We start from the raw sequence: 21340 nt of genomic DNA on the forward strand, positions 1-21340 counted from the left end.
TCTACATTATATGTAAATAAAGATATTTTTGCCATAAATAAAACATGCTCCTTGTGCTGCATTCACAGATGAATGGCTGGACCCCAGAGGGTACGCTTAGTCTAAAGCTGGCCAGTAAAGAAATATGAAAAGCATATTTACTCGGTAATAAAGTGGACAAACACACAGAGAACCACACACAAAACAAAGGATGTGCACTTAATAATGCATTGCTATGTTTTACTGATGAAAACACTGTCCTGTGTCCAAATATTGAGCAAACAATGATGAGAGCAGCTATTAAAAAAAAAAACAAGTCGGCTGCACAGCCTACTTTTACAATGGGATTAGCTGGTGTTGTCTGAGGGAGACAGCACCGCAAGGAACAAAAAAAAAGACAGGAAGCCACAGGTCAATAGTATCTCGCTACCTTTACCTGGAGAGAGACATGGAGGGTGGCACAAAGGGTGGCAAGGAGACAAGAAGGGACTTATTAGAAGATGAGGCGAGAAGCGTGCTGAATCAGTGGCTAATCCTCCGTTTCCTCTAAGCCTGTGTAATTAGGACATGGGGGATTGCACCGTGACAGGGGATGCTTCTGGACCGCCTCGCTTTTCTTTCCTTCTTCCTCCCTCTCTTTTGTTTATTTCTTCCCTCTTTAGCCCGGGTTTATGGCAGTTTGTCATCTAAATATAGCGTGCCTGTGTGCGCCTTGTCTTTATTGTGTGTGCATCGCAGCATGTTCAGTCATAAGCAACATAAACAGACACAGCATGCCTGCACCATGTTTTATTTCTACTCACTACTACTTACTGTTTGCAGATGTGAGTGAGAGCGTACTCTTTTTTTTGTGCCGCTTTGGTCGCTGCGTGAAACACTTAGATTGCATTTGGGCATATTTGTGGGGAATCGAATGGGCTGTTTCAGTCAAACGACACTTCCTTCACGACACACACACACCAAACAAACAATCGCACCATGTTTGAAGGGCATAGAAGAGTGTTAGCGGGGAGCACAGTATAGACCAGACATTAGACCAGAGACCAGAAAGGCTGATCAACATCCTTCTGCCTGTTAATAACCTTAATCTACTTCCTTCCCCCCCAATCGTCGGCAGAGAAACTTGGCTTGCCTTGGCCTATTTAGAGAGATAGCGAGCACAAGAAATAAAGTGAGAATGAAACAGGGAAAGAGAGAAAAAAAGAGGGGAGGGCAGGGAATTAAAAGAAAATTAAGCCGAGAGTATCTGTGAGTCACCAGCTCATTACAGAAATCCTGTTTCTATCCAAGGAGAAAACAGGTTTTAAAACACCCTATTAAAGAAAGAATGAAGGGAAACCTTTTGTTGCCAATTCACAGAGGGTCGTCTTTTGAAGCGCCTCACTCCACCATATTTTTACATTTTAACTGTGCTACTTTAATGATGTTATTTTCCCAACACTCTACATTCGAGGGATCTCTTCTTGAACTGAGTGGATTTAGCAGCGAAACCGCGGCACTGTGGTCCAGGTCCTGATAACTGGTCTTAAGCAACAGGGATAAACACATTAAGACTTGTGGAGGCTTCATTCCGACAATCCGCACAATAACAAGATCCACCAGACATCACACAATCCTGTCACATTTGCGGAGTTAAATCACTTTGTTTTATTGTCTCCCCCTCTCTCTCTCTCTCTCTCTCTCCGTCTGCCTCTCTGTTTGTCGCTCTCTTCTGAACAAAGGGATTTGAACATCTCAGGGTGTCATGGCTTTGTGCAAGTAATCATTCCCATGTGTGCTGCTTTAGCGGGATTAGAGAAAGTGCTTCTGATTCTGTCTCAACAGAACTGTCACTGTAATATGACAACACATACACTCCACACTCTAGTAACATCGTCTTTCCTACTACATCGGGGGGGGTCGATGGTGTCTCATGACCCTGAGTGCTCTTAGCGTTGAGCTCTACGAAGCAAAGACAAAATTCGTTAAGGCAACCAAATTCGTCCGAATCCTGAGGAAAAGGAAATTTCAGTTCGCCCCGTGGCTATTAGACAGCTTGCCGCCACAAGCAATACCTTCCTTACAGTGGCTGCAACTGGTCAAACTCAATAAAGGCAGGTAGGTGCAATGTGTCGAGAGGCTTGACACTCGAGCCTAATGCAATCCAAGAAGGGGCCAAAACCTAGAGGAATGAATTCGTCATGGCTGCTGGTGAGCGGGAGGTTATGAGAAATGTTTCAGACAGCCCCCAAAAAAAATACGAGAAATGCATGTTTTCTTATAATAAAATAAAAATACACATTCATTTGAATTTCTTAATCCCAGTTGGGGCTAAAAACCTAGTTTGACAGTGGTTGGAGGATGAGATAGAAACACCAATGAGCTGCACTGTTAATGATTTTTATTCAGATTATTTAAATCTGCAGTGGGATACCTCTGCAGCAACTGACATGATTCCCCAGGGAAACTGTGTGAAGATCTGTTTCACACATGCGTTCAGTAAATAGTGTGAGCTTAAGCACATTTACCTGACATGACATGAGTCAGATGTTGTTTTTTTCCCAAACAGCCTCATCTGACAGACCGACCCTGCTTCTGTGTGTATGTGCAAATATCTTCCACTTTTCTTCTACTTTTAACTGTGGATATTATCATTATTGTCTTTCTACAGTTCCTTCCGGTTAATTAAATCAAACTGAAATACGCATTACTTACATGTAATTTGGCGACTAAAGGGGTTTGTGGATGCTGAAACAAGTTACTGCCGTAATATTTATTGTGCACCATCATCGCAACTGAATAAATAAATAGTAAATAGAGTATACTGTACTTGACATGGATACTGGGACATCAAGGTCCTGTCTACACTACGAAAGATATTTTTTCAACTGATATTTTATCCTGTGTTTTAAAAACAAATTTCTATGAGCTATCTTTTACAAAATCCCTCCGTTCAGATGAAAACACAAAAATGAGTACAAACGCTCAAACTATATTAATAAGACCCGGCAGTGCTAACTAAATGTGGTGAAACTGATATGTAGTCACCATTTTTGTTGTTGTTTCTGGTGCATGATTATTACACAAAACAACAGTGGGCATGCACCAATTACGTGTTTTACATGTGCACACTGATACACAGTGCCAGTGTTTGTTGTAAAAACGGCGTAGGAGAAAAAGAACAAGAACAAGAAGAAGAATTTGTTATTCAAAATATCTGCATTTAACAGGGCGCAGGTTAAATGTTTTCATTATCTGCTGTATCAAACAGTTCTGGCCTCAGCCTGCTTGTGCAATGCAATAAATCTGCCAAAGGAGGGGAAGAAACCTGAAGACGCACCACCTGTAAATCTACGCACCGTGCGACATAGCAGCGATCCACTCTAAATCTGTCCTCTAGCACACGTCCTCATGAACAATAAGAAAAGTGTACACTTTAGCATGTAGGCATTTGATCAATTGTGCCAATGAGCCACAGTGCACCTCCCCTAAGGATATTGGCGGGTGTTGAACGGAGGCTAAGTGGAAAGGTGGAGAGAGGTAGGCTTGAGTCGATGGTGTTGGCTTTCTCAGCCCCGGGGCCTAACGCGTTTAGAGAGCTAACTGACACACTTTGGATGTATTAACCACAGCGAGCTCTGCCAACCTCTCCTCCGTTCCTCCTGCTCCTCCTCCTCTATCGCCGTCTGTCTGTCACCACTATCTCCTCGCCGTGGAAGACTCCGGGACATGCCTCGTGTTTCAGCAACATTGCTTTAGCATTGATGTTCCCCTGCGCTCCAGCCAAATTGGTGTTTGCAGTCTAGACACTGGTTGCTTGTGTCTCTGTGCGGATAAACATACGCACACACACTAACATTCTCACTCGTCTGTTTATAAGTATGATTAGATTAAAAGAAACTGACGGAAATGCAATAACGGTCTATTAGTCGACCCGTCAGGGGGGATAATCATTTCAAATAGAAATGTGTTTTCCATCTCACTATCTAATTTATACTTTCTTTGCCTCTCCATCTGTTTCACTCCTGAGACTGGTGGGTTATGAGCACAAGGCTTTAAAGTAGGCAGAGTTCAAGTCCGGGCCACTGCAATAAAAACACAAATAAATAGAAATATATATAGCAATAAATAACTCTCAGACTGGGCTCATGAAATAGAAAATCCAGAGGCAAGAGGACCCCGGCTCTCTCTGACAAATGTATGCATTGAATTTGAAGGTGAGAAAAACAAGTCCCCTCAATCCACGCCGCCCCATTCTATGTGGTGGTTTAAGATTAGGGTCAAAGATTAGAAGGCTTACACAAGATAAGAATGGGATTAAAAGAGCTCAGAGATGTAAAATTACAGATCAGAGAACTGTTGAAAACACACCTGAATTGTAAACACACTCATAACACGGCTGCCACCTGTCCTGCCGGACAATCACGGGGTGGGGGAGAAAAAAACAAAACAGTGCATTCCTGACGATAGAAAGGGAAGTGAATATTATGGAAGCAGCATCCAATATTCCGGAGAGGCATTCAGCACACATCAAAGGCTGCCTCTGCAGTAAGTCTGTTAGATTTGGGATTAATGGACTCCAGAGGGGCCTGGACACACATGCAGGCACGCACACACACACACACACACACACACCCACACACACACACCCACACACACAAACATTTACGCACACACACACACACACACAGAAAATCCACTACCACAATTCCGCCTGATAAGATTCACAACCCAGGCTAGCAAAGCACTGCAGTGCAGAGTATATCTATTCCAGTAACTCTCCACAGTAGACTCTCCACTGCTCCACTGCAGTGTGCGTTACAACACATTGTCAGTGTCGACAGTCGCAGTAATTTCTTAGCATTCCGGCACATTTTTGGGCAACAAAAGCTTCCAGGTAGTTCAGATGCAGGGCAGGCTCTTTCCAGTCACGTCTATTAGATTGTTTGGACAAGTTCTTTATTTTGCTTGTCAAATTGCGGAGCACATGCCCGGACACACAAACACGCATGCATGCATACGTGCACCCGCGACTGTAACTCGCCTCCAGGCTCCAATGAGTTCATGCAAATTACAGAAATGCAAATTCAGGTGGTGAGGCTGCACTGGCCTCTGATGCATTCTGGGGAAAACACGACAAAACGGGGGGGGGGGAACTCACAATGAATATATTTTGTTTAATCTCCACAGATAGAAAGACACCATAATCCCATCCCTGACCGTCTTTCCACCCCAGTGCCCAGACTCTTCCCATTCCACCAACCCCCCCCCCTCTCTGCCCCTCCTGCCCTCTGGGCTAAAACCACAGGTGCAGGCAAATGCAAACCACTGGGTGGAAAATGCTCGTTGACAGCATTCTGGTGGGTTTTGCGATTGGTCAGTGAACAATGAGGGACTTTCCTGAACCACTTGTCGTGCTGATGGAACAGCTGGACACCAACACCAGACACGGATCAGGGTGGGAAGAGACCATGCGGAACAACGGGGAACTTAGAACTAAAATGAGATTCAGCAGCGCTCAAGCTCACTGTCATTTCCACAAACTGTTGGTGAGTCGCAAAGAAAACATGTTTTATCAAAGAAGACAAACAAACAAAGTTACTTTTGACAAATTCCCTTCATCTAAAAATATTTGTTTGTAATTGAAATGGCACATGTGCTTTCTAGTAATCAAGGTGTTCTGGATCAAATACGCACCCAGTTGGATTTATTGAATTGTTAATATTTCAGCAGTGGTCTTGATTTAGCAGCTCAAAGCTGAGAAAGGGAGATGGTGGCAATCACCTGTTGTTCAATACGTCTTGAATTCTGATGTGGTTGCCTGGATACAGCAACGGCAAGAGGGTATTTCCCATCAGTCCATGTGCACTAATTCACTGGTTCACTCTGCTATTGTCTGCCTGTTCTTTTTTTTCTTTTTTTGGAAACAAGTACATGCAAGCCAGAACCCAGAGCCAGACGAGCACAACACAACCCGCTCTCATCCACATGATCATCCTGAGCAGCATTATCACAATCTAGAGAACTAGATTATCCCCAGGCTCAAAACTTCATCCTCTTTGATCCCCACTTGGGAGCGGATGAGAGGCGGCACGGGGGGACCGTCACCCAGAATATCCCACTTGTTAATCAAGGCAGATTTTGATCACCTTCGGGGACAGATGGACAACTGTTTTCAAAACATGCAACGGCTTGCATGCTATCGAGGACACTTCCCTCAACAACACGATAACTTCAGGAATGTTTATTTTCGACAGCGACATCAGAGAAGGCTGCAGACTTTTCAGTTAATATGATAAATTGCGTGGTGCCTCAGAAACACGTGCAGAATATAATATCAATACATTTTGATTTAATTATTAAGATGAATGTCACAATATTGTTTATTTAATTTAATTTAAAGACAGATTGCTGCTCCTGAGTGAAGATGGTGCTTTTAAACTCTTCTTTATGGACGGAGAATGACAAACACTTGATAAACAGCAAAACAAACTGACGTAGATGAATTATGTGTAATACGTCCTAATGGTGTTTATACAAAGCTATAAGCATTTTATCCATATATTGGATTTTTTTTTATATTGCTATTGATAAGTTATATTGTGATAATTACTAATATTCTTTTATCGCCCAGCCACCATGTATAAGGTGGGTCCAGTTTAAACCTTTTTCTGAGAATCCTACACATCTGCAAACACACCCAACCAGTCATTGTCGCCGTGGTGTGAATTTCAATGACGTCTCTGTGTGTAAACCCGACGATGAGGTGCAAACACCCGTAAAAGACTCCATGAATATCCATCACATTCGGCTGTTTACTCTGCGAACCGGCTAAATCTCCATAATAGATCTTTGTTGTGGTTTGAGGTGGGACGGTGAGGTCAGCTGTTAATTGGCTGCTGGTAATTACAGATGCATCTTAGGCTTGCCGACATTGTCTACGGGACCTTGGAGACCTCCCTTGCACCCAATACACCGCAGAGATTACGGCATTGTACAGAAAATTACACAACCCCAGATTCATGCATAGTGAAGTAGCAATTAAAACTCCTCATCTTGACTCTAACCCGGTCCTCACCCCCGTCACAGAGCCGCAGTGGGCTTCACACGTTAGCCATATAATGTCTAGAATGGGTTAAATTGCATCTATTTCGAGCGTGGTGCACTCTCCTACACCTCACCCCGTTTTGTGCCCCTTCCCCTCCTCATTCGAATGTTCAAGCTTGTCATTCCTGCGCTGCTTCCATCCTCTGCCAGTAGCCATGAGGGCGCTTCTCCCCCCCCCTCTGTGGGGCTGCCACCCAGAGAAGGAAGGCAGCGCTGGGACAATAGCAGCCACCCAATTAAAGCTGTGTTGGCCTCGCAATTCCTCAAGGTATTGCCATGTGACAGTTTAATTAACCAAGCCCCTTATCTTAATTTAGCAGGATCAAAAAGTAACAAACTGAGGTTATCGGCGAAAAACACTCCCAGTCGCCGTCCTCACTTACTCACCAAGACTCATACTCCCCCTCAATCTCCGTCAGCGTGTAGCTTCACTACCGCGCCACAAGTGTAACAGACACATTTGATGAAATTCATACAGCTCGCCTGTGTGTCGCCATCTGCACAGATGCCACAAAGAACTCTTTATGGTGCAAATGCATCGACGCATATTTATTACATATTCAACGCAGCTGCAGAGGTCAGGCTAATGACTATTTATGCAGTCACAGTACATGTTGTGGAAGTGTGACTCTCCGTGTGTGTACATGTGACCGGGTGTTTACATTGACAGGTTTTTCTTCTGAATATAAACCAGTGGCTCGGTGACTGCAGGGAGCCCAGGCACGATGCTACTTAAGCCAATCTCCCACGGAGCCCGCCTGCTGTTCCAACCCCTCCCCATCCGTCCATCCATCCGTCCATCCGTCCATCCGTCCATCCCTTTCCTCCTTTCTTCATTGCAGCCCCTGTTTTCTTCTTTTATTCTTCCAATCCACGTATGAGTCTCTTTCATAAATCCCCGCCCTAATGCCACCGCTTTGCAATTTGTCTTCTTTTTCCGACATTTCTGATCACCCCATTCACTGTCATCGCATAAACCACATCCCCTCTCTTTGTTTTAGTGCTTTCTCCTCTTCAAATACTCCATTATCTACAGCACTGCAGGCAGCGGATGAAAGGACATTACTAGTTATGGTTGAACAGAGAAGAAGTCCTGATGCCTTGGACAGGCCAGACCCATTTATCTCTCTGGTTCCTGATGCAGGGTAGCATGGGGGAAACAATGCCCCAGGGCGCCACAAATATTCATTCACATCAGCCAAGGAAGCGGCGTGGACAACGGGGCGCTCCACTTGTATCTAACTGATCCGGTGGAAGTTGTGTTGAATTCACTGTCTAGGGACATTGTTTTTAACGTGCTTTCCATTTCCACATTATCAAAGCTGAACTATTTCCCCCCAGTTTGTTGCGGCCGGCACAGAATCAATCAAACAACCTGTCACTTGGTGTTTTTGTAATTAATAATGTTGCTGCATTCAATATCGTACAACTGGGCACAATAGAAGTCAAACAACAACATTCTTTTATTCAAATGGAAAAAATATGAGCTACTACGCTGATTGTTGCTGTTCCAGCAAATCCATACAAATCCTTATAAATAAAACACTTACTGCCAATTCAACTGGGTCTGAAATTCTTAAGTTGCATTTTATTATCGGCAAATGCGACTTCAAACAAATGCATAGATAACGATGCGCAGCCACTCAGTCGCACAACAAGCACCAACCAGTTTGCCAAGGAGCTGGTCTGCAGTAATATCTAGAGTAGAGCGACACACGGAATTCAATAACCGAGCAGTGGGGTATAGCAAGTGAAATGCGTATGATGAAATCAGAGTGAAGAAATAAGGCCTGCGCCAGCCGTGACTTCACCTCCCACAATATTGTCACCAGCTGACGCGAGAACCTCGAACATGGAGCCGACAACCGGAACCCAACGCAAAGAAAAAACTATTAATGTCAGCGCTGCACCGACTGCCTCTTCTAACTCTCTACTGTTACTAAACCTCTGCCTATAAACGACAGCAAAGCAAGCGGCTCTTCAGTTTTTGCAGTTTGTAAGCAGTAGCAGGTTTCACTTGATTGCTTATATACGATCATAACATTTGAAACCAGTCAAGTTTTCAAGGCACATGAATCAGCTCCGAAAGGGACGAATATGACATTGTATACGAATGAGATATGATAGGGAGGAGGTTAAAAATAAAGCTATCCCAGCATATGTAAAAGAGTGTGGTTAATGTCTAGAATTACATCCACATGCACACACACACACACACACACACACACGCACAAGTGCCCGGCTGTCCGTGGACAGAGGACAGATGGCTGCGGAGTGGCTCTGGTCCAGGAAGTGACGATGTTCTGTATCATTATAATCTGCTCCGTAGTGTCCTCCCTACTGCTGTGCTGGACAACATGTTTCACCCACTGAGAGCAGATACTGAAACAGCTCCTCTGCTGCTCTGTAATACAATACTCTTAGCGAGGCGCAGTGATAACAAATTCAATTGTTTTGTGACCTCTGCTCGCCTAAACCTTTAAATCTGCCCACAAATTGGAATTTCACAGTTATTTTCTAATGAAGAAAAAGAAACAGTGGAAGGCAGCATTGTGTTCTAAAGCACTCAGCCTCGTACGAATCAGCGTTGGACTCCTCACAGGAGTTAATACTGTCAGTCTGTGAATCTGCGACATACACACGGATACGAGCACAAGGCTGCAAAGCATCGATTCTGATCCACCATTCAGCCTGTTTGTAAAAGCCCACCTGATGCCACCCATAAGCTGAAAAACTGAAGCATCATCTACGCGCAGTGAATGCACCACCACAGCTTCTTTTCTCAAAATATAATCAGCATTGGAAGATATGAATACAAACAAACATGTGTGCATGGTGAACACATTTAAATGAGCATTTTATGATTCCAGCCTCAGTATTTGGGCCTAACTGAGCTTTTCAATATAGGAGGTTAAAATAAGACCCAATGATTGGCCAATGATATCAGACACAAATATCATTTTCTTTATTTTACTGAATAAATAGTGCAGAAAATATGTACATTTATTTAAATTTTACTTGGATTAATAATGTTTACTTTGTTCATTCAAGTTCTGTAATTATTTTTGCTTTATGTTTATCTTTCTATATAAAAGTGAAACTGCCAATCTGTAAAATGAGCCTCAATTACATTTCTTTGTCGTAAGGTTTTGAAAACAACATCTTTATCCAAAGATGTTGTTTTCAAAACCTTCAGAATAATTCATAATAATTTATTTCAACTTTAATTTGATCAGAAGATTTGTTGGTTTGGAGATGATTCATTAAATGTGTCATTGCCACATCTGAATTTCAGCATTTATATCACAATCCATCCATCCATTGGGCTCTAGTTAAAACATAGGCTGCTCCGCTGTGGGGCTCCACTACACTGTATGTTAATTCATTTCACATATAGCACAGACACCACTTCTACATTGTTTGATGTTCATGTGATTACAAAGAGAACAACTGGGAGCAGAAACTCGTCTGTTGTGATGATGGAGCTGATAAATACACTGGATTTCCTCCCTTGCTTTTGCTGTGAGAGCATATATATATCTCACAGAACAAGTTTGGCAGGGGGGGGTGGGCGTTTTTACACAGTTCCTTCTCACCGGTGTGAAAACACTCACTCGGGCTGATGATGTAGGTTAACTAGTGTGTTTACAGCAAAGCAAGTCTGTGTGCATGTGTAAAGTGTAAACATGAAATATGCGAACTAATCAAACCGCCTCTCCGTCTCGGTCGCTGAGTTCTATTGCACACAAAAGAGGTATTAAAACAAACAAATTCAAATTCATCTGCATGTGAGAATTCTGACAAGAACTTACACTTACACTTCAGGATAAAAAGTGTGTTTAGTGCTGTGCGTGTCAACACTGCGGAGGCATCGCACAACAAACCAACAGCACCAGAAAAACAGCAGCAACAATAAGAAGAAAAATCACAGATGTTTCAACGGACGTGACAGCGGATGAAACTTTAACAATACGTTTGAGAAGTGATTCACTTTAAATCTCCGTGACTCTGGATTAATCCTCATGCTCAGCGCGCCTACACTTTTTTAATAGGCCTTAAATAACATCCCCACCGCCTTTAATGGCTTTGTATGTTTTCAACGTCTACTATGAATGAGCACACACTCAGATTAATACTCTGCGATGTTCTCTGTAATGGTGTGAGAGGAGAGAGAATGGGCAGCTGCGAGCATTTAAGGAGCAGCACACTTTACTGGAAGTTGCATAAGAAACACTCAGTGGAATCCGACATCATTTTTTTTCGACTTTTGTCTTGGATGAAAGGTCCAGTCGTGTAATGATGAGAGGTTGTAATGGCGCTCTGAGTGAAATAAGACGTATTTTTACTCATCGCCTCCATAAACATGCCATAATTATTCACTGCAGCGATCAGGGTGAAGGGATAATGTCAGAGATTTAGAGCCTGAGTGGTAAGAGTCAGAGATATTCATCAATCCCCCCCACTCCAATGCTGTGGTGCCAGTGCTTGAGATAGGCTTCACTGGCTGAACGGGGATCAGGGGGTGAGCTGCCATGCAGGCGCCCTGAGGTTTAGAGGTGGGAATCACACACCCTGCAGCCACTCCAGCCCCGATATCTCTCTCACACACACACACACACACACACACACACACACACACACACACACACACACACACACACACACACACACACACACACACACACACACACACACACACACACTCAGCACAAGAGGAAGGACGCAAGAATGGACATTACCCTCCGTGAACCAAAATCATAACAATGGAATTTAATAAAACTTTGTGTATTAAAAAAAAAAATAGACTAATCCCTTTAAATCTTCAATAATGAGGGAGAAGAAATCCAAAGACTGATATTTCCCCTCCCTTCACCCCACAAGATTTTAGGCTTTCCACAGGATTCCACTAGCTTAGCCGCAAATCGCCTCACTGCTGTGCGATACCGCCGTATCCTCTAAGAATAGGGTGAACACACGATCTGGCACGTGTGGATGGGCACGCGCACGCGCACACGCACACGCACACACACACACACACACACACACACACACACACACACACACACACACACACACACACACACACACACACACACACACACACACACACACACACACACACACACACACAAATCTTATTTGACTTTGAGTGACGCATTCCTGGTCCAGATTGCTGCTGGTTTTCACTTTTCCCCACCAGGAAAGTAGCCGGTGATGTTGCCATGAATCAGGCGATCGGCCCGGCCAGGGACAGGCCACATGGAGCTGAGGGACAAGATGAGGAGCAGGAGAAGATGAAAGGCTCAAAGAGAAATCCTCTGTGTTCGACGGCTCGCGCAAACAGTGAGAAGAACAAGAGCATCTGGCTGCTGTTTTCAGATGTTGCTTGTTTTTCCAGCCACGCGACAAACAGAGATGGATTCTTCGCCGTGGTTTGATATTGCAACATGTAAAAAGACTCAGAGAGAGAAAAGAGAAATGATCTGATTTATTTGAAATAGATAATTATCGATGAGAAGAGCAAACAGGCAGCCGGTGAGAGACAGAGAGGAGGAGTCCCTCTCGCGGTGCTGGGAGAGTTCACTGGAACGACACACATATAGAGCGTGTCTCCGCTGAAACAACAGTGTAAACACACTCTGATGGCCTCAATTAATCTTGTTTAAACAGACAGATGTGATAGCATCACATGAAACCACGACTGCTCCATATGCTACCTGTTCACAGTAATGTTTGTAAACGGACTAATTACAAAGCTCTCAAACGAAGCTCCTCACTCTCGGCAGATGTTTGTCCATTAACCTGCAGAAGGATTACTTCAATATGGTGTGAAGGAAAAGTCACACATTAGCATTGGCCTCCCTGCACTGGAGAGCCCGCCCTGATGAACACATTTCATTGTGCTGACTTGCTAATGAGAGATGTTTATGATATAGATGTTCTGATACTGGCGTTGGAACTGGCTCTATCTGATACTACATCTTTGAAGTATATTAGTTTCAGTCAGATAAAACTGCAATTTTCAGCAGTTGCGCTCTTCCTGTGCCAAGTTTTGTTGTAACTGGAATATTTCACACGGGAGAGTCCCACAACTAAAACAGCAACATGTACTGTGATTTCAAAAAAGGTGGCAGCACTTCAACAGCTATTTAAAGGAGGGGAATTGTTGTGCATTCATAGATTTATTCATTTCTGTTCTCTTTCAGATAAAAAAGGATGCAACTCTCTGTATTTGTGTTTTCAAAGGCTTTAGCATGAGCCAGGCCAAACAACAATGATAATAACCATCACTTCCATACAGGGTTAGTAGCATCCAGCTGTTAAAATACATTATATAAATTTCTTTAAATGCAAAGTATCGGATTGCTGCTCGTATCGGCCGACACTCAAAGTGAAGGTGAATCCGCATCAGGAAGAGGAAAAATAGTATCTAAACATCTCTAAAAGATTTGAGCTTTGAAAAACTAAGTTGTTGCTGCACTGAGTTACGGAGGAACGCAGTTATTCTACGAGGATTTCATTTTTCATTCATCGTGTTTTTCCCCCAAGTGTAAACCAATAAGAAATTTGGTGTCATATTTATTGTTGATACTGATGATATAACACTTGGATTGTTAGCCATTTGTGCACCACTGCAATAAAGCCCTTCAATCACATGGCTGAAGGGTATGAGAAGGATTATGTATTAGAAAATCACATAAACTTCATGCACTGTTAATGTAAAAGACAAAAAAGCCGGCACTTTCAAATCCTCACAGCAACAGTTCCTTTCTTATATTTCATCCGGAGTTCGAGACACTTGCACTGATGCTCGTCTATAAAACTCTCAATGGTTTGGAACCAAAATCAGTGGCCATCTTTTACTGTATGAGCAACTTTTGTCTCTCAGGTCATCAGAGTGCAAACTAAACACAGAACAAACCCTGTGCACCACAGAGATGGACCAGGCTGCCAGATGAGACCACAACTCAATCCAGGTTAGAAACTTTCATGTCTAAAAACTGCACCTTTCATACTCATCCAAAGCCTGTTGCCGTCATTTTCTTACTCCTGTATTCATATCTCTGTTCTTACCTCTTTCATTTTCTTTGCATTTGAATGTTTTTATCTCTATTTTTAATGTGTTTAACAGATGATGTATAAACTCTTTGAATCGCCTCTGTGTTTGAAATGTGCACGACACAAAGACTTGTTTTGCCTCGCCTTGATGAATAAATGTCTGAAAGCCAGTTTCTCCGTCCGCGAGATGTGGACATGAGTCATGTTTTGGCAGTGCCGCTGCTCCGTCACATCACTTTGGATACGCTGCCCGCTGGCAAAGTTTCAGAAGAAGTGCGTCTTCAAGCAGCCTGTCTTTCGGCAACCCGATTTTGTGTTGCTTTGTTCATTTGTTGTCGTTTCTTTTCTCTTTTTTTTCTTCCAGGGATTTCGATTGTGCTTTGTCTGAACTCTGAGTTTCTTTCTTTCACTTTGTCACTCTCCTGCTTTGCATTATGAACAATATTTTACCCAGAACCGAGAGCGCACAGAAAAATGTCTGTGAAACATGGTAATATAACAATTCACCCATCAGACTGTGGTACAGTAACAATGTAACTGTGCAACTGCAACAACCATCACTGTTTTCACAAATGTGTTTTCTTTTTATCTTATGTTATGTCTTGTTTTTAATGCACCGATAAAACAAACAAATGCACAGTTTGGTACATTTGGTCAGTCACACCAAAAGCTCTTGAATATCCAACGTTTAAGAGAATAATACATTTGAATATCTGCAAAATACATTATACATGCATTATTAATTGCAGCCACAACTGGCCTCAATGCTCTGTGTAAAACAAAGTGACATGTGTGTTCATTATGAATTCATAACAAGCCGATTCTGCTGCATTTTAATACAAAACTCAGAAGCATTCGAATCACGGATGTAATACACATCTACACCAGCCCCCAATAAAAACCCTGTCTGCATTTATCTGTCCATGAAATATGAACGATGTTGAATGGAATGCCCTTTTCCAACAGTCAGATAAAGGTTTATTGAACGCCGGAGTGAGCATAGAGGTTGCCATGGCTACAAGTGTGAAAAGGGCATCTGATCTGACTTCTGACCAGTCAATTAATTTTGGAATTGCATTTTTTTTTTTCTTCTTCTTTTTAATCAAAGGTCCATTCATGATTCAAAATTAACTGCGGCGAATAAAAAAGAAGAAAGAGACAAGATTGCAACGACTTTGGAGAAGTACAGTAATTCTAGAGTCTTAAGATTAAGACCGCCACAAGGGGAAGAAGGGTGAATATTTAAGACCGATTAAAGTGGAAAATATTAGTTTGGTCTCAGTGTGGATTGATGGAAATAATAAAAAAACAGGCTTAACAAAACAGCACAGAAAGACTTAATTTCCTCATAGTTTTACAGATGAATTCATGTAAGGTTGCACCTTCCTCCTGCTTGGGAGTGTTACAATACCACTAAGAGGTCTCCAAAAGCCATTACGTGAAATTGCTTCTAAAAAAATGTTTATCACGCTTATTATTCCGGGTTCTATATTTAGCCTAATAGAAATGTTAATGATGGGGAGAATAATAGTGGCTGAAATTCAACAGCACTATGTCTAAAGGAATAAATGGGCTCTTATGGGCTCTCATTGTTCCCAAGGGAACATTCACATACAAATACACTTACAGTAAGATATCCTGTGATGTCGTTAAGACAACGGGACTTCGTTATTTGACATGAGTAGTTCTTGGAGGATAAAATATGTCGGTTATGTACTATACCAAATGGCTGAAATGTCAACTTAATTAAGCTGCGGAAGAAGAAAGAAATTCCTGTGAAGGATTAACTAGAAAACACTCAAAGGCAACAAGCGATTGCTGCATCAAATTCAACTTCATTCCAGTAAATAGAAAATATTTCTTAATTTAAATTGCTTTAGCTGAAAGATTCATATAGCGCCAAGGACTTCGACCGTGCTGTCATAGGAACGCGTCTCACGCTGTCGCTCCTCACTGTCCTTGTAGCAGCAGCAGCTCCTCCTCACACCTCCCTCCCTCCTCCGTGCTGCTTATATCTTCCCTTTGAAAAGAAGGCAGGAGGTGGTTTGATTATAACTCTCCAATTGCAGCTAATTAGGATAGGTCAGCTGCTGCAGTGGAACAGTATCCGTCCCACCACGCTCCTCCTCCTCCTTCGCCATCCCTCTCTCTCTCTATTTCCTTGGACAGCCCTATCAGTGGGTACCATCTCTCTACGCCACCGCCGCCTGTCTGTTCGTGATAGCGACTGTGGCAGTTGTCTCCACAGAGGCGAGCGATGTGCTGCCAGCCACTCCGACGGAGCCAGACGAGCGGGTATCAGCGTCTACGGCGGGCGCATTGGAGCATCAATTAATCGCCGTTTAAAACTGGCACACAAAAAAAAAAATGCATTTGATATACTTGAGCTTAATTAATACATTGCAACCAATTTTGCAGGCCTAATTAATCAATTTGCAACTGGTCCCTGGTGCGAAGATTTCCAGATTATGTTGTCTGGAAGGAAGCTGTACTGAACATCAGAGGAGAAGATGAATTACAGGCGTGGAAATGGGGGAGTTGTGTGTTTGTTCTACCAATGCCTATTACCAGAGGAGTGCATAAATAGCAGCGTGGAAGGAAAAGGGGAAAAAAGGGGGCGACAAATTCAGAAAACAAAAAAAAGAGTCACAACTGTGAATGCCCGACAACCTGGTGACAATAAAGGCTAAGAGCTACAACAGGGCTGAGGATTGATTAGGACTTGAACTACATGATTTCGTGCACTTGTAGTTCTGTTTATACGGAGCCAGTGAACGGGGCCGCAGTGTCCTGGCAAGCAAGCAAGCAGAGAGAGCTACAGAGAGTAATTGGGAAGGCTCGGAGAGGAGGAGAGGAACAGAGGACATGAGATGGATGAAGGAGGGAGGGCTGTGGGGGGGGGGGACCTATGAAGTAGCTGCTAAGTGCTGAGATGTGAAGAAAATAAGCCGGCAGGAAAATGACCCCGGGGATCGGTGACCAACGACAAGCTCCCTTTTTTCTTTTTTCCCCCCATTTGATAATAGACCTACTGTACATGAGTGTGCACGCAGGGAACTGTATTTTTCATAACAGCTCAATTTTGTCCATACGCCTCTTTCCTTTTCACTGAGCATTATTAATTTGCCATAAAATTACTCCAATATATCACCTGTTCGTGAGGGGGTTGGTTTAAGGCACAGCGGCAGATGGGACTCCTCTCTTCTCGAGCTCGCCAGGTACAAGGTGACCATCTTTGGTGATTCATCTTCCACAGCAGGAGGACGTTAAACGTAAGAGCGCTCCCTCTCTGAGCCGGCGACATTGTGCTTTGAGAGTCATCTAATGTAAATATTAACTCAAAGCCCGGCGTAATTTGTCGTTTTGGAGCGTTCAGCTGGTGTCTTCGCGAATTAATAAAGATGCACTGGAACGCCGCCAGAGCGATGTTCACCACGCCTCACTCCTCATCACCGCTCTTGCACCACGCCTTGGCCTCCCGCCTCACAGCTTAGCTGAGCCCACATGTTATTGGCTAAACACAGCCAGCTGCAGGCGGTTAACTGTCTAATCTCACATTAATCGATTTCCCCAAAACAAGGAAAGGAGGAGGAGTGGAACGAAAGTCATGGAGCGGTGGGGGTGAGGGCGCAGCGGAGGGTGAGAACAAAAGGGGAAGGGGGCAGAGATGAGCGGGACACGGGCACAGGCGGGTTACGGCCTTTCGATGATTGTCCGCCACCGCTGGACTCGAGTGCGTGTGTTTGTGTACAGGTGCAACAATGTCCTTGTTTGAGACCGTCAACAGGAAATTGATCGAGATACACGTCCAAAAAAATATGTTGTATTTGCACAGCGCTTGTTGTCTGCTACAGCTCAAACCCACTTTAAGCTCCCATTGTCATGTGTGTTGTCTGTTTAGATTCTTTCAGTCCCTCATGGACAATTAAATGAGAACATTTTCAAAATGAGAAACATATGGAGTTCTTTAATTGGCCAATTTTTCTTGCCAACGTGTGGGGCTTTTTTTTATATACTATAAACCAGTGAAAATGATGGGAAAAAATGCTATCTAGTCAGACATGCATATTGGAGCACAGAGCGTTGAACAAATTGTCATTGTCCTTCCGCGAGGAGTAAAACAGCCCTTCTGTTCTCTGGATTAATGGCGTCATTACAAAGAATCCATGTTTGGTATACAGCGCCTTACTTCTGGATGCAGTCGGTGAGATACATACATCTCGGTGTAGGGAATTTGTATTTCTTTGGGAATATCTGTGCGGTAATGGCCCGCACCGGTGAGAAATTCACCAAACCTCCTGTCCCATTACTTCTCTACCTACTGTACAGTGCAATCTTGGCTATTCTCGCCTCCTCTGACCTTGCACTAATCATGTGAGGTGGCTGGGGTAAGGAGGACTGCAACAACTCATATCTGGGGAGTTATTGTTCAACACATGTCATGTGTAATCTGCCCGACCCACAGCGCTTAGAATAATTATTCATATTTAATCACCACACTACGAAGCTACATCGCCTGCCGCTCACTAAGTCATTTTCCATGTTCCATTATCAAAGTTTCAGAGACGGGTGCTCAGGGAAGGGGGACTAAATGGAGAGGCTGAAGTAGTTGGGCTTATAAAAACATAATGGGCTTGTCTGCTTTGATAAACTGAGGACGTGTGTAGAATGCACACTCACTCACACCCTCAAACACACACACACTCAGACACACACATTAAATGAGAAAAGTCTAGAGAACAAAGTATGGGGAGAATAAAGTAGCCAAGAATAAGTTGAGATTGTGATTGTGAGCGTTCAGGCAAGTCAAGAGCCCAATCGTTAATACAAATAACTTCAGCACAGAAAACGGATTGATAGCCGTTTGAGTGTTTTTCGGCCTGCGCTGCAGCTTTCACTTCTCGTGCAGTCACACGTTGTCCAATGAGGGCTCACCTTGTTCCAAAGGCGGCGGTTTCACGCCAGTAGCCTTCAACTTGAGGGCTTCTTTTGCAGACATGTCACAGCAGGAGCCCTTATTGGTGTCCTGGTCGCTGTCAGCCTGGTCGCTGTCACCGTGGCCGCTGTCTCTGAGGCTCGCTCGCTCTGGGTCTTTGAATGTTGAACTACTAAAGACATTAAGAAAAAAAGAAAACAGCGTTACGACTTTTTTAAAGAGAGGAATAAAAGAGGGAAGGTGTGTGTGATAATATTTTATGTGATATAGCGAATACTTTGAGTGACCACTTTTAAACCTAATTAAATGTACATGCCCCTTCTTCTTCTTCCCGCCACAACTCAGTAGAATTATTTGTCAGATGAGTAAACGTTGGTATATTGTGTTGGGACCGCTGGAGAAAAGAAAACAAAAAGGTCTGAGATGTGATGACGGTTACAAATCCGAACTCTTACCTTTGAACAAACTGTTGTCTGCTGCCCATATAATTAGGCTCAGTGGGGAAATTGTCCGTCTGTGGAGAAGAGAGAGAGAAAAAAGGGATGTAGTGCGGTTCTACAGAAATGAATCCTGCTGTGAGACAAGATCTCGGGACACATGATTAATTGTAGAGGAAAGAGAAAGAGAATACTAGCGACTAAACATTTAAAACAGACCATTTAGACATCACATATTCAATGACTACCAGTGTCAACTTAACATCCAGTGACCTAAATTACTGCATAAAGATGCACAGAGATTCAAATAAAGTTTGCCACTTGCAGTCTGTTCTGTTTTCTATCATCACATGCAGGGAGAAATTGTTTGTGTGGAACTGGGACGTCTGTGTGCTCAACTGTGTGTGGTCTGTTTGCTTTGGGGTTACATGATCATACACAGGGGGGGCTTCATGCTCTGTGGATCGATAGAAAACGCACACACACGCTTGTGCACACATGCACACACAGAAGACACGCTAAGACACAGTGTGGCATGTATGACAAATACCGCAGTAGAATAAGACTGGTACAAACCCCATTCTTCATAAACTGTATAAACACTCCACAATCCTCAGCACTGTGTTGTGCAGCAGTGCATTACAGACTGGATCAATCACATTGGCACTGGAAAGAGCTGGACGCGTCTCTCTCCCAGTCTGTCTCCCTCTCGTTAATTATAGCAAAGGACGGTGTATGAGGGATTTAAAATCATCTCCATTGAGATAAGGGGCCACAAAGATCCCAGTGTGCTTCCTGGCTTTTATAGAAATGCCTGTTAACCTCAGCGATAATGAAAACAACTAATGTAAAAACAATTAAATGCATCCACTCCCCCCCCGTGACGCTGGACTCGAGCGTATGCGCTGTTCGTTCACTTTGAATGGGGCGACGTCACGCGTTGCAGAACTGCATTGTGCGTCGCTCGTGCAGCGTACGTCGTGCTGCATTGGCGGCACCAGCCAATCAAGATGTTCTCAAAGGCAGGTGCTAGCCAATCAAATCCCGGTAATGCGAAAGAGGAGGCAGAGGCAGTGGCTGACCTGGTATGTGTTCATATGGTCATGTTTTTTTTCCCTTAAGGAGGTTAGCCAGAAAGCCAGCTATGAAGGCTGTCGTCATGACGATTGTGCCAGCATCAAGCGGCGGGTGCGCCCGTCATCAAGCGTTGAAGCAAAAAGCATTCGTGTGATTCCAGCATAATTCATGAAGAACACAGGCAGAAAGAAAAGAATGCATTCGCAGGAGAAGCTAAAAGTCCCAGGTACACAGAAGCATAGAGGGTGGAAACAAACACCTTCAGGAGAAATAGCTTTCATATTGTGTTAGTGGTATTCATCACAGTAACACAAATAATTTCCCTATGTAGTGCACAGCTCTCTCTCTTGAATCGAGAGCAGTAAAATGTCATGTTCAGTGAGTAATGCTCGCTTGTGCTGGGGTTTTTCACATGCACAGCTTGACTCACAGTCAATACAGTATTTCAATGTCATCCGTGCTCCGCGGTGGCTCCGTATGAAAACGGCTGTGTGAAGGTCACACAGGCCGGCTCGGTACTTTGACGTTCCATGGGTTTTGCCAGCACCTTTTTTTTCTCTACCTAAACATTCTATTGCACCTCCGCCTTCACAAAGCTTAGAAAGAGAACACCCACAGAAAATTGTACATCAAAGGCTGGAAGCTGACCACGGAGTAGCAGAAGAATGAATGTTTGAAATGGTTTGGCATTGAAATGATAACTAGTTTTTTCTGAAAAATAAAAAAGAAGGGGAGATGGAAATCTTTATATTGATGCACCCCTTCA

The 21340-nt window shown here is 43.5% G+C and overlaps 1 protein-coding gene across 2 annotated transcripts in view; it reads right to left on the bottom strand.

Moving 5' to 3' along the window:
• pcdh17 (protocadherin 17) overlaps window positions 1-21340 on the bottom strand; it is a 56963-nt gene that overhangs the window by 15552 nt on the left and 20071 nt on the right. For both annotated transcript variants that reach the window (XM_035155751.2, XM_035155750.2), the window contains exons 3-4: window positions 19516-19574; window positions 19060-19232 (exon numbers count right to left, since the gene is read on the bottom strand). In XM_035155751.2, the coding sequence (XP_035011642.1) occupies window positions 19060-19232; window positions 19516-19574 (232 nt within the window). The remainder of the gene's footprint in view (window positions 1-19059; window positions 19233-19515; window positions 19575-21340) is intronic.

Source organism: Hippoglossus stenolepis, chromosome 1 (assembly GCF_022539355.2).
Source record: "Hippoglossus stenolepis isolate QCI-W04-F060 chromosome 1, HSTE1.2, whole genome shotgun sequence".
NCBI classification, from domain to species: Eukaryota; Metazoa; Chordata; class Actinopteri; order Pleuronectiformes; family Pleuronectidae; genus Hippoglossus; species Hippoglossus stenolepis.